Source organism: Lynx rufus, unplaced genomic scaffold (assembly GCF_022079265.1).
Source record: "Lynx rufus isolate CCGP_SWC_20201006 ecotype Redwood Valley unplaced genomic scaffold, mLynRuf1.p SCAF_2, whole genome shotgun sequence".
In the NCBI taxonomy this organism is placed as follows: Eukaryota; Metazoa; Chordata; class Mammalia; order Carnivora; family Felidae; genus Lynx; species Lynx rufus.
The window spans coordinates 176,851,146-176,864,719 of NW_025814834.1; the positions used below are offsets into that span (position 1 = coordinate 176,851,146).

General features: G+C 48.2%; 1 protein-coding gene across 2 annotated transcripts in view; it reads left to right on the forward strand.

The window, feature by feature from the left end:
• Positions 1-13,574, forward strand: part of PLPP3 (phospholipid phosphatase 3) — an 86,787-nt gene that overhangs the window by 53,598 nt on the left and 19,615 nt on the right. For both annotated transcript variants that reach the window (XM_047084846.1, XM_047084847.1), the window contains 2 exons: positions 6,577-6,857; positions 7,290-7,347. In XM_047084846.1, coding sequence (XP_046940802.1) covers positions 6,577-6,857; positions 7,290-7,347 — 339 coding nt within the window. The remainder of the gene's footprint in view (positions 1-6,576; positions 6,858-7,289; positions 7,348-13,574) is intronic.

A 13,574-nucleotide genomic window follows, 5' to 3' on the forward strand; every position in this document is an offset into this window, starting at 1 on the left:
ATTCTAGATATTGGAGTGTTGGCTTATCCACGGAGTCCAGAAACTCCACTGGTGGCCTTGGACAGAACTATGTCCTCAGTGCTTTTCCCAGTCTGCGAGGCACTGCCCTTCCACCCCAGCAGGAGAAGCAGTGAAGATTAAATTTCTCATCATTTATTTCTAGTCATTAAAGATACTGCATTTTGTTGTCCTGGATTGAGCATCCACCTTCAGAGAAGATCCAGCCACACTTCTGGCTCCGTCCCGCGAAGCGGGATCCGAATACCATTACCTTTTTCCTTTCGCTGGGGACTGAAAAAAATGATTCTCCCTTCTCTATTGTCCATCATCCAGTGTTTGTTGAATGAATCTATTCTTCTGGATGGAAAGAAGTTCACTAGTCTGCATACCTGAGATGCGAAAGAACAGGTTGGCCCTCTGTGGCTAGCAGGGACTGAGGTGGGCAAGCGTTTGGCAAGATTACCTGACCTTCCCAGGTGTTCTAGCAGCACCCGTCTCACTGGAAACACAGACCCTGCCGCCTGCTGGGACATCTAAGAGAAAGCCAGCTTGACGCCGTCGGACGGGACCCAGGAGCTAGAATGAGGAGTCCAGGCTGCAGTGACAGTTCTGCCATTGCCTGATTTCTAAGGGCGATTCCCTGGCCTCCCCGGCCTTCCCCATACTCACTTATAAGGTGTTAATAATAATTCAGTAATAGGATGTTGGGAGAAGCAGATAATGCAGTAGTTGTGAAAATGCTTTGTAAGCTATAAAGTGCTAGGCGAACATTATTATCCAAGCAGGTCAAAAAATAAGGAAGTTTGTCCTTCAAACTCGGCAGGGGAAGAAGATGAGTTCTCAGTCTCTAAAAGAGGTGTTTGTTGGGATGCTGTGCAAAAGTCTGACTTTTCTTGGGATAACTTACAGAGTGGCATGTGACAGATGACACGAACAATGCACTAGGCTTTCCCTTGCTGCCCTGGGTTGAGACTTCTGCTTTGTCCCCCTGAAAAAGACATCCTATGGATAAAGTGGTCAAAGCCAACATATATCCATACACATGTTTTCTGGTTCTACTCTGGAGGGGTAGTACTTCCAAACTCTTCACTTTGGAATGTGCTTTTCCAAGGAGCTTTTGAAAGTATCTTAGAGAAGATATTTTCAGGGCGCCTGGGTGGCTCCGTCGGTTGAGCGTCCAACTTCATCTCAGGTCATGATCTCATGGTTTCGTGAGTTCGAGCCCCGTGTCAGGCTCTGCCCTGGCATCACAGAGCCTCTGCTTCTCTCTGCCCCTCCCCCACTCGTGCTGTCTCTGTCTCTCTCAAAATAAATAAATAAACTTAAAAAAAAAGAAAAGATTTTCTACAAGTATTTGTTAATGTTTTGTTTCCTCTTCCCTAAGGGGAAGAGAAAAAAATTATAAGAGAGCTCTAGGCTTTTGACATACCACCTTCTTGCGTCCCTTGGCAATCCTACCAGGTAGATGTTATTGACGTTATTTTCATAGAGGAGGAGCCCTAAGCCCAGAGAGGCAAAGTCACTTGCCTAACGTAAGATGTGCTATTCAGGCTGAGGTTTTTCTGGCTCCAAAGTCAGTCCTGCTTTGACCACCCTGTGCTCTCTCTTTTCCAAAAAGTCAATGCTCTCCAGATTTCCTCTCTGGAACACTGCCGATATTGGTGAATATGTGGACAGTTGAGGTCTTTTACACCAGAAAGGAGAGGCGGAGAGGAGCTGTCTTGGAGTTGGGGACTAACCATCACCGTGGTGGGGGGGGGGGGGGGGCAAGCGCTGGTCGTTTTCTGTCTCCTTGTAGCTTTAATTGCGATGCTTCCCCGCTTTATTAGTTTCCAGATTCTGTGCCAAGTGCTTTAAAAGGCAGGTAGGGGAGAATTCTCCTCTGCTGCCTGGCAGCTTGCCATTACCCCCGGAATCTGTTGCTTGCTGTTTCAGAAAGGGATCAACATTGAAGGCATTTTTCTCAGTAGTGAAATTTACATATCACAGCCTTGCTGACTGAAGCAGAAATGAGGGCTCCAGGGGCTGGAGTCTGGGGGTGGGGACAGAGCCTTTGTAGGGGGAGGGAAGAGCTTATTTTATTACCCGGGAATAAAAACATTGTGAGTAATGAATAAAGTCCGAAAGCAGTAAATCTGGAACTCCGGCGTTAGGTGTGTAACGTGTCGGAGAACAATTTAAGCCTTCGTCTCTTCGGCAGAGGTGAGGTATTCGGGCCGCCTTTCACAGCCCGAATTTCATTAAATGGCCTTTTAAGGGTTAGGATTACAAGAAGCCAAGTCCGGCTGGTTCATAATGATGATTTATGGCTGTGTTGTCGACTCCCCGACCCTTCTGTACAAGGGGATAGAGAAAATACATAATTTGTTGCTCATTAACTGTAAGATCTGTCAGGGCTGCCCCAGAAGCCATGTGGTCCTGGAGTCATGTGTCTGCTAAATGGCTTCAGCCTGGCCCTGTCCTTGAAAATACGCAGTTGCTGTTGGGCCGTGGAGATCGTTTTTAGTAACAATAGAAATACGGCTGATCCCCAACTCAGGAGGGTTTGACTTACGATTTTTCGACTCTACGGGGGTGCACAAGCAATACCCATTCAGTAGAAACCACACTTTGATTTTGAATTTTGATTTTTTTTTTTTCCTGGGCTAGTGATCCACGGTGCTGGGCACCAGCAGTGATCCACGGCTCCCAGTCGGCCTTGCCAGCACGAGGGTAAACAGCCTGTACTCTTCACGTCATTCTGTGCCCGTGCAACCGTTCTGGTTTTCACTGTCAGTGCAAAATTTAATAAATTACGTGAGCTGTTCTACACTTTATTGTAAAATAGACTCTTTGGTAGTGATTGTGCCCAAATGTAAGCCAACGAAAGTGTTCTGAGCACATTTAAGGTAGGCCAGGCGAAGCTATGATGTTCAGTAGGTTAGGCGTGTTCAATGCATTTCTGACTTACGATATTTTCCACTTAGGATGCGTTTTTCGGGAAGTAATGCCATCATAGGTTGAGGAAGATCTGTAATAAAAAATTCTCTCAATACAGTGTGTTGTGAGTCTGTGAACTTAAATATCTGGGCTCTCCTTTTCGCTCTGTCACTTAGAAGCCTCAGAACCTTCAGGTTAGTGACTCTCCCTCAGTGCCTTACCATTCCCAGCTGTAGAATGGGTATAACCTCACAGAGCCGCAGATCAAATGAAACCAAAAAGTACGAAAGAAATGTAAAAGATTGCTGCCGTTATTAGCATCGTTTTGAGGAATCTGAGGTGCCACGAAATGCCTTCTTTACCTCTTTCTCCTCCAGTGAGAGGAGGAAGCATTTTAACTGTGTGAGACACTGTGGCACCGAACCCAAAGTTTTCAAATGAAGGGATGTTAGCACTGAAATGAGTCCTTGAGTTGTAACCAAACCCTTTCTCCCTAAAGTGACTCAAGCACAGCGGTGAATCCCCTGAGATTAATCCGTAGATTTGCGTAAGAGATGCTGATTTGCAGTGAAAAGCTACGTGTTCTTTTTCAGCATCAAATAGGAAATCGGGCTCAAACCAGGCCAACTTAGAGTTTCTTCATTTGTGGCCGCGGTATGGTTCAAGGAACTCAGGAGCTGTCCAAGGGCGGGGATTGTGCACGGGGCCTTGGTTCTGCTCCGTGCCCGTGGCATCATCTCGGAGGGAGTACCTTACCTCTGCTACTGCTGATTACCTTTGCTTGGTTAGGAGGGTCGTGGTGAAGGTAGTATGGGAGAGTTGAAAATAAATGTCATTGCACGGGCGCCGGGGTGTCTCAGTCGTTAAGCGTCTGATTTTGGTTCGGGTCATGATCTCGCGGTTTGTGAGTTCGAGTCCCACCTCAGGTGAGTTCAAGCCCCGCTTCTGGTAAGCTCGTGCCCTGCTTCAGGTGAGCCCCGCTTCTCTCTCTCTCACTCCCTCTCTCTCTGCCCGTCGCTCACTTGCACCCCTCCCCCCCTTTCAAAAACAAGAAAATGTCATTGCAATGAGGAAGTGATAAATTACGGAGTCTAGTCTCCTCAGTGGAGAAACTGGCTTATCTCAGGTTCACTCAGTGAGTAGAGACTCGCTCAGTGAGTAGAGAACGCTGGCTACCGACTCCTACTGTAGTTTTCTTCTCCCTGCATCCAAAGTCATGTGAGCATCATTTATAAATAAAGAAGAAGAAAGAGCATGACGGTGGTAGTGAACATCTGGAACTTGTTAGCCTGTAAGGTTACACAGGGTAAAAGTATAAACAGGTTCAAAGGGGAGTTAGACCAGGAATCGTAGGAAAGAACGCTGGGCGGGGAGCTAGAACACCTGGGTCCAATCTTCAGTTGCGAGTTAATTTGGACCTCGGTTTCTTCCATGTATAGGGGACCCTTTCATTTCTGACTTGCTGTGCTTCTCAGATTTTAATCTCTGCAACATGTTCTCAAAGGGCTTTTGGTAATATTTAGAGGATATTTCCAATTTTGCAATAAAACAACTGCGAAAACTGTGGTCCTGTTTCCATCCGTCCATTCATTCAATCAGTAGTCTGAGCACCTCTGCCAGAGCAGGTACTCGTCCTGCCCCTCAGGGAATGCCTAAGCCAGGACTTTGCGTTGGACTGGCCTTTGACCGTCTCTCTTTATTGTAGAATCACACTCGGTGTGATGTGGGAACCAAGGTGTAGCACTTAGAAATAATCAGGTATTTATAAACACAGAATCGTTGTGTAAGCGTTAGCAGTGCTGGTGGCTGTTCTCGCTGCCACACCGGCTGGCCCCTGGGCCCGGCTGGCATCTCCCTGCCACCTGGCCATCCTCCTGCTAGACGTGGGAGCCCTTGAGAACTTGGATCAGATCCCCTGCATTGACCCCTTCCCCAGCGGTAAAAAAAAAAAAAAAATAATGGGAGACGTTGAAAAGGAGTGCCCGGATATGTCAGTCTATTGCTTCCCTTGCGGTTGTGAACACGCTGTCTGTTCCCTGAAGCAGCAAGTGTGGCTCGTCACCCTGCCCTGGGAGGAATTCTGAAAGGAGCTTTGTGGTGTGTGATGAGTTGAACATCGCTCTCCCTGGACTGTGGTTGCAATCAGGAAGTGGCCGGGGCTGTGCTATGGAGTTAAGACAAGAGCAGCAGGCTGTGTGGTGGGGCATCACCAAAGTGGGATTGGTCCTCTGCTGTGTTGGCATCAAGGGCATTTGCCTTACGGAGAGCAGGCTGGCCCCCCACTCCTAATATAAAACCAGGCAGTGTGACTTGATCTTGAGCTTCCACCGTACCTAACTCATGATTATTGTAGGCAGTTCATGAAATGAAGTGTATGAAAGCAATACCTAGTATGCAGTAGGTAATCAATAATTTTTCCCGGAGTGACAAACCTCCCCTCAGTATTAGGAGTAAGGAAGGTGGGATGGAGAAAGGGTATGAACATCCAGACTCATTGGCTGCCCTTTAGGATTGAGGAGATGGGAGACAATGTGCTGAGACTTGGAAATTTGCAAACACTGAAGGGCATTGTGTTAAAAGTTCCTTGGTTTGGGGGCGCCTGGGTGGCTCAGTCTGTTAAGTCAGACTCTTGATTTCGGCTCAGGTCATGGTCTCAGGGTTCATAGGATCGAGCCCTATGTTGGGCTCTGTGCCGTCAGTGGATTCTCTCTTTCTCCCTCTCTCTCAGCCTTTCCTTCATTCTCTCTCTCTCTCTCTCTCTCTCTCTCTCAAAAATAAATATAAAAAAGTAAATAAATAAAGACAGCTAAAGAAACATGCCAACTAAAGACAATGCTTAATAGTTAACTGGATTCTATTTAAAAAAAAAAAAACCTCCTTGGTTTGTAGAGCAGTATTCTTTTCATCACAGCATTCCTCTACAAAGGAAAATGAAAGAATCCCTTTCTACAACCCAGGTCGTTTCCCATCCGTGTTACCAGATTGAAGCCAACAACTCTGCAAAGGCCTGCAGCCTCCTCTCAAGGAGAAGGAGACTGAAGCTCAGAGAGGTTAAGTCATTGCTGAAGGACACCGGGCAGGTGGCAGAGCTGGGACTCACACCCAGGACATGGTCTTAGGCATCCACCCTCCTATAGAAGCCCCCACCACGGTTCAGTGTTGACACAAGGCTGAGATCCCTTACTCAAAAGCTCAGAATCCTGACATTTGCTCAGATCCTCTGACATCCTGGCCACCCTTGACCATGTCCTTGATTCTTCATCTATTTTTTTTTTTTTCCATATCTGGGTCCTTGTCTCTTTCTTTGTTTAAAAAAATACGTATATAATTTATATTATATAATTTATATTTTTGACATATCCATAATATTTATATTTTTACATATCATATGTGTTTATATATAAATATATTTAGTTGTATATTTCTGCTGGGACTTTTTTTAAAAAGGAGAAAATGACCATGTTATTAGCACTTTGCTCTTTCCTCTCCTGCGTATTTCTGTCTGTATATTTCTTAAATACAAAACTGGGATTTTTCTAGATTATAGCCTGCGATTACGTACTGAACGTTCCCTCGAGCCATGAAATATCCTTCACAGCGTCCACTTTGATGACGGGTCTTGAGACCACCTAATTCCCCCCGTTGGCTTCCTTTCAGATCATCACTGGGGAGTTCTACCGTATCTACTACCTGAAGGAGAAGTCTCGGCCAGCGATTCAGAACCCCTATGTGGCAGCCCTCTACAAGCAGGTGGGCTGCTTCCTCTTCGGCTGTGCCATCAGCCAGTCCTTCACCGACATTGCCAAAGTCTCCATTGGGCGCCTGCGTCCTCACTTCTTGAACGTCTGCAACCCCGATTTCAGCCAGATCAACTGCTCCGAGGGCTACATCCAAAACTACAAATGCAGAGGGGACGACAGCAAAGTCCAAGAGGCCAGGTGAGTCACCACCTGCCGTGGCCACAGCGTGCCTGCTTTGACACGGGCAGCTCAGGGAGCACTTGCGAAGGCGCCTGCGACATGAGGTGCCAGGCTCAGTGCTGGGCTTTGGTTTCAGTGGGTGAATGAGGCATAGTCCCCATCCTTAAGGAACTTGGGGTCAGTTGATTTAGATGCATAGGTAAATAAGCAATTATGGTAGAATACTGGTAAGTCCACTCATTCATTCATTCATTCATTCATTCTTTTGCTTATTCATTCATGGGTGCCTGCTAGGTTCTAGAAAACATGTCCCAACGGACTGCCAAGGTGGCAAAACCAAACAAGACAGTGCTGGTCTCAAGGTCACGGTCTAGGGAGAGAAGACGGACAGGCAGACATGTGTCAGGGATGTGCATATGGCCCTCTCATGGCCCTCTCTTGCTCTTGCAGGAAGTCCTTCTTCTCTGGCCACGCCTCCTTCTCCATGTACACTATGCTGTATTTGGTGGTAAGTACCTTCCTTCTGATTCCAATGGAGTGTACTATTGAGCCCCAGCTTAAAGCTCTTCTGTGCAGAGAGCCCTCAGAATGGTTAGGGATAGACCCCATTGTGAAATCCTTGAAAAAGAAGTTAGCTAGAAAAGTTAGGTTCCGTTTTGAGCTCTGCCACAGCGTTAGAAGTTGTTTTCCTTTCTAGGCTTTTCCCATTTGTCAAATAAAAATAATATTGATCATGGCTGCTTGATAAGGCTTGTGTGCCCTTTTTGAAATTGTAAAGTGATAAAGACACTTGTGTAATATTTTATGGTAACGAGTACTGTCTTCTGACCATCTGTTTACTCAGTTGACCCTTCCAGGCACCCTGGTACTACTGTCTCCGTTGTGGGAAAGGATTACTAAATAAGGCTCCGAGAATTCAAGTCAACTGTCAGAATTGACAGGCACTAGAACTGTTGCTCAAATGCAAACCCTGTCATCAAATTCCTAGTGTTCACCATGCCAGGCTCCTTCCATCCCCCGCTGATGGAAAGGCTTTAAAAATCATTAATATCCGACTACATAGAATGATTTCAAGTTTTTCAGAATACTTCTGCTCCATGAGCACACGTCACCTCATGACAGCATGGCGAAGTATGAAATGTGTATCCCCACTGCTTGGATCCAGAAACTAAGACCCAGGGAGGCTAAGCAGCATGTTGGGGGGTCCCTCAGCTAGTGGTGGGGCCGTGATCTGAACCCCTGTGGCCCTGTCTGCCCCGACTTCCTAGAGGTGCTGGGAAGGGACAGGTGAGTGCCCGGTTCTTCCCCAGCTGCTGCACAGACAGCAGCTGGTCTGTTTCTCTTTGCGAGTTAAAAAACGGTCCCCTGCCTCTCCTCTCCCCTTGAATGAGGCCCCTGTGCCAAGGCACTTCCTGCGTTCGGCCCCTTTGATGCAGAGCGAGAAGGCGCTGAGAGGTCAGACATAGCTCAGGGGAGCAAAAGCTGTTTGCAAAAGAACGTTTTGATTTTGACTTATTTAAAAAACATAATTAGGATTTGGAAAACCTAGCAGAAGGTTTTTTTTGTTTTGTTTCCCCCCTCCTCCCAAAACAATCCTTTCCAAGCCTGGAGGCCTCCCGGCTTCCCGTTACCTGGGATGCGGAGCTGAAAGGTGGGCCCCAACCTATGAAAACCTCAAACATGGATTTTGTTTATACACGAATCACACTCCCTCCATTCTTCATTTGTTGTTGTTTTGCTTTTGCTTGGCTTTTAGAAAGCTAATGTCGCGAAGATCTTTTGTTTCCTATTTCGTTTTTTTTTTTTTTTTTTTTTTTTTTTTTGTATTCTACCCAGGTCTGGAAGCAATTTTACAAATGTAATTTCAGTGTTTTGCAAAGGTGCTTGGAGGAGTGGGTCTCTGTTCATTTTTCTCATGTTCCTTCATTTTCTTCCAAGAGAAAAATACTGGGTAATTTTGAAACCAACTGTGTGCACTGTGTGCTCTATGGCCGCCCAAAAGATAAAGGTGCTGACCTGTTTCTGGTGCCTTCTGTGTGCCAGGCACTGGGTCAAGCTCTCTCTTCCACACTGGTTCTCTCAATAACTCGATGAGATGCGTTTTGATTACCCCGTTGTAAGCTGAAAACAAACCAACCAACCTGACGCTAAGAAGTTTAGTAATAAAAGTTCTACCTCCAGGGGCGCCTGGGTGGCCCAGTCGGTTAAGCGTCTGACTTCGGCTCAGGTCATGATCTCACGGTTCGTGAGTTCGAGCCCCGTGTCGGGCTCTGTGCTGACAGCTCAGAGCCTGGAGCGTGCTTCGGATTCCGCATCTCCCTCTCTCTCTGCCCCTCCCCCACTCGCACTCTGTCTCTGTCTCAAAATAAGTAAGCATTAAAAACAATAAAAGTTCTACCTCCTGTAAGAGGCAGAAAAGAGATTTGAAGGCTGGTCTTGATGCCACTAGGATCGCTGCCTGTTCTTTTCGTGATACTGCACTACAAACCCAAAACCAACCTCGTCGGGATAAAGTTAAAGAATATAAGCTCCCGACCCTAATTTCAATTTCACCTGAAGGCGACCTGCCTTTCTTCAGAGCTGGCTTAATGGATGAGATGCCCCCCTCGCCCCCACCCTCCACCACCAGGATGATTACAGCTGGAGATCTCTGCAGGGGTGAGGAGTAAGGGGTAGTTCAGACTGGGTGTTTATTTGCATCTCTGAGGGAGGAAAAAAATTACAGTGCCTTTATGTTCCTGGAAAGAAGGAAGGGAAGGAGGAAGAGAAGAGCGTCCTTAGTCCTTCACGTCCCTCGCATCTGCTACACGTGCACACACAGCCATGCGCACATCACACGTTGAAGGACCCTTGCAAACAGACACAACTCACGGACACCCACATATACAACCTGGAAACACATAGCTCCATTTTTAGCTCCGAGGTTATCTTGCCCTAAGGCAACCTCTGAGGCTAAACTCCAAGGAGGACAGTGCTCATTCCCAGGGCTCTTCCTCTATGTGATGTCACACCGAAGTCTCAACCCTCTCTATGTCCAATTTGCAGAGGTTTCTAAAGCAAGTTAGAACACCACGGCTGCCCGTCAGGGTCAGTGGGAAATGCTGTAGTCGGTCAGAGCAGCCCGCAGACCCATCCCCCAGGGATGTGGAGCTTCCCAAAGTATTGGAGCTGGGCAAATGAGACCACAGGAGACCCTGGCCTCCCCCGCCAGGGCAGCCTCCTTGGGGCCTTGGGGGAAAATCGCCTTTGAACCAGCTGGGTGTCGGCAGCATTGATGGCGTTTGCCCTCAAGGTCAGGCAGACCTGAAGATTCTGCCCTGGTGGTTACTAGCTCTGGAACCAGGCATTGCTCACTGAGCTTTGAAGCCTCGGTGTATTCCTCTGTAAAGTAGAGACAATAGTGTATTTCTCAGGGTTTTCGCCACTTCACTTCTTCAGGTTCCACGTTCTCCATCTGTCCTATGAAAGAGTGGAGTTAGATGGCATCTACTTACTTCTCAATCTCTGTGGCTCTCTTTGAAAGATGTTTGAACTACCCTAAACTCTGCGAGGGAAGATGGGAAGCCCTCGGGGGCAAACTTATGCCCTCATGGCCCTGGCGTTCAAAGAGAGGGGCGGACAGGAAGCACTCTAGGCCTGTTGACGGCAGCTGCCCTCTAGAGCCTCCCATGGCTTTGAAGGACACTCCGTATTAGGTTTTGATTTGTAAAATGGTTAGCTTGGAAAAACCATGCCCCAAACACCAAATTATCTCTGGGCATAGAAGCTTACAGATGAGGTTAAGGCATGTTAGTGATTAATGCAGATTCTAATAAGAAAAACCCACAGCATGTATAAGCACATGTGAAGCTTTCCTAGCCCGGAGTCCTGGCCCCAACCCCAGGGAACCACATCTGGACTGGCCCTGTACCCTCCACGGTCGGGGACTGAGGATAACTTGGCTTTCTGGATAAAACGCCTATACCAGCACAGGCACTAAACCATGTAGCAACCAGACAACCTGGTGTTTCTTGTGTTGTGCCAGCACCCTGCTACCTCCCGGGGCCCCTGACGTGCATCGGACGTGGGCCCTGCCCTCCAGGGACTCAACACGGTTTCAGCATTTGGCGTTCAGCGCATATTCAGTGGGTGGCTGTTATACACCAAACAGCATGCTAGGGGGGTGGAATTATAGACATGGGGAAGTCGTGGTCACAGCCTTGGGGAGTTCAGTCTAGGGGAGCAAGGAGACAGTGACAGCGGTTGGGTACGCTGTGTGCTGGGGTGGGGGTGGGGGGGTGGATGTGGGATCTTATGGAAGCTCGGGGTCGTGGCACCCCGAGCCAGCCCAGAGTGGAGGGGGGCAGAGCTGGGGAAGGGTTCCCGTAAGGTAAAGATGGGCAGATTGGAAGGACCACCCGTGTGCAGGTGAAAAGGGGGACGATGGTTTGGGGGCTGCAGGTTTTCATTTCGGTCTAGCTGGGGTGGCTGGTAGGGGAGGAAGCAGGGGCGGGAGGGCGCAGTGAAAGCTGAGAGGACCTTTGGGACCAGCCACCCCAGCTCCTCCTTCTCTAGTCCAGAGCAGGCAGCAAGTTGGTGGTGAGGCCTTTCCCTTGTTGCTGCGCTCCCCTCCCCAAACGTGAACCTTGGCCGCTTGCCTTTTTCAGGGTCAGAGAAGCCTTTCCTGCCCCCTTTCTGCAATACTCCCTGACTCCCCTGTGCAGCCTAATCCCTGCCCCCCTCCCCCGACCAGTTTCTCACCATCTGACATACTATATATTCTTCACTTCTTTGTTTATCTCTGCCGGATAGATTGTAAGCTTCATGAGGGAGACGTTTTTGTCTCTTGATTCACTCTTGTATCCCACTGCCCCCAACAGTGTCTGACACTTAGCTGCAATGAATATTTGACGAGTGAGTGAATGAATCAATCTCAGGTCTTCAACATTCCCAGGCCATGCTTCTTTCCGTTCCATGCAGATTTTGTTCCTCTCCTCGTCACTGAATTGATAGATCGTGAAGGACCTATGTGGTGTAAGGAAGGCCTCTGCTGCCTCTCTGCTGAACTGTTTATGCACTGGCTCTTTACTGCAGTGCCCATGAGAAATGTTGATGTGTCAAAGGGTTTGTCGGATACCAAGGAAACGGGGAAGCGGCCGTCCTCTGACCGCCATGTTCCCTGGCCTGTGGTTGTTAGTCATTGAGGTTTTGTTCAGTGTGTTTAGAATCCTGGAGCGGTGGGGTCTGGTATGCCCTCGAGACATGCCCACAGATCCTGGGAGTTTCTGGTGAAACCCCTTGTAGGGACAAGATGGCTGTTTGTAAGGGGAATAAACCACTGTACCAAATGTTTTCCAAACTCTTCCCCACCCCCATCTACATCCATCCATCCAACCAGCCTTCTGTCCATCTGCCCATCCATCAGTCTGTCCATCCATTCAGCCAGCCAGCAGTTTCTGAGCCAGACCTTGTGTGAGCACCTAAGGACACGAAGAGACCTCATATTTGGTGTGGAAATCCTGAAAGGTAGAGTCTCAGAACAGTTGGATGAGGTCCCCAATTCGGGTGGACTGAGGCACGGAGCCCCAAGGGAAGGGCTGTGAACTCCACTCTGAGGCGCACTGACTCAGTTCACAGGGTCTCCGTAGCTTATGATCAGGTCAGAGATTCTAATACCCTGACTCTTCCAAAAGCTGTGTACTTGTGTTTTGACATGGGCCTTGTAAAAGTATGTGACCGGTGAATTCAAGGAGCGTGAGTGTTCAGATGTTCCCCGTAGGTTGTCCTTAAGCCCACGACAAGCGGGTAGTCCCCTCAAATTGCTTTTCTCCTAAGACAAATCCAGTATAAAAGACCGTTACTTTGTGTGGAGAGCACTAATTTCCTCAAAGGAAGCCAGGCTCTGTGGTTAGACCTCAGTCTTAGAAAAAGACACGTCTTACTCAGTGTAAATCGTGGCTCTTTGTTACCTTGAGCAAGTGACAGGGCCTTTTGGCCTTGATCTCTTCATCTGAAAAATGGGCACGATGGTGGTATCTACCCAACAGGATGATTGTGATAGTTGCAGGTGAGGCCGTTTAAAGCCCCGGCACTGTGTCTGAAACCGTGCTTGACAAATGGGGAGTGTATGTTTCTCCCCCTGATAGTGACAGAAAACAAGAGCTGATTCCCTTCTCAAGGAGGAGAAAAGTCGACTAAAAATTCTTCTTTTGTCCTGAAAGTAGTGGAATAGCTTCCCAGAGAGAAATGCCCATTCTGCACCACGTAGACGAATCACCAGGCACAGGCACCAGAGCCAGGCGTGAGCCGTGGAGGAGCTGAGAGGAGGGAGAAAGTTTCTCCCTGTGGGTGTCAGTGATCTGGACCGACTTCCAGGAAGAGAGCATATGCAGGGACATAAGGAGGGACAAAAGCCTCCTTTTCACTCTGAGCAGAGCAGTCCCAAGAGCAATGGAAATGAAGTAAGAGGACAGTACCGACCTGTTTCACCAGTATGCAAATCATGTAATGAAACACAAATGACTTCGCAAGAAGGAGTGTGACTCACCCCACATGTGACTCGGCTGGTTCAGACCAGCGAGCCAGCTTGAGTTCAGCCAGACCTCTCTAAAGAGTTTTTGTTGAATTCCACAGGACCCCAGTTTGGGAGCCAGGACCAGGAAGGAGAAGAGAACTCCATTTAGGGAGTGAGTTGGGTGTGCCAGGGACTTCCACATACATCATTTTGGGGATGGGGGTTCACGGGCAGACATAGTC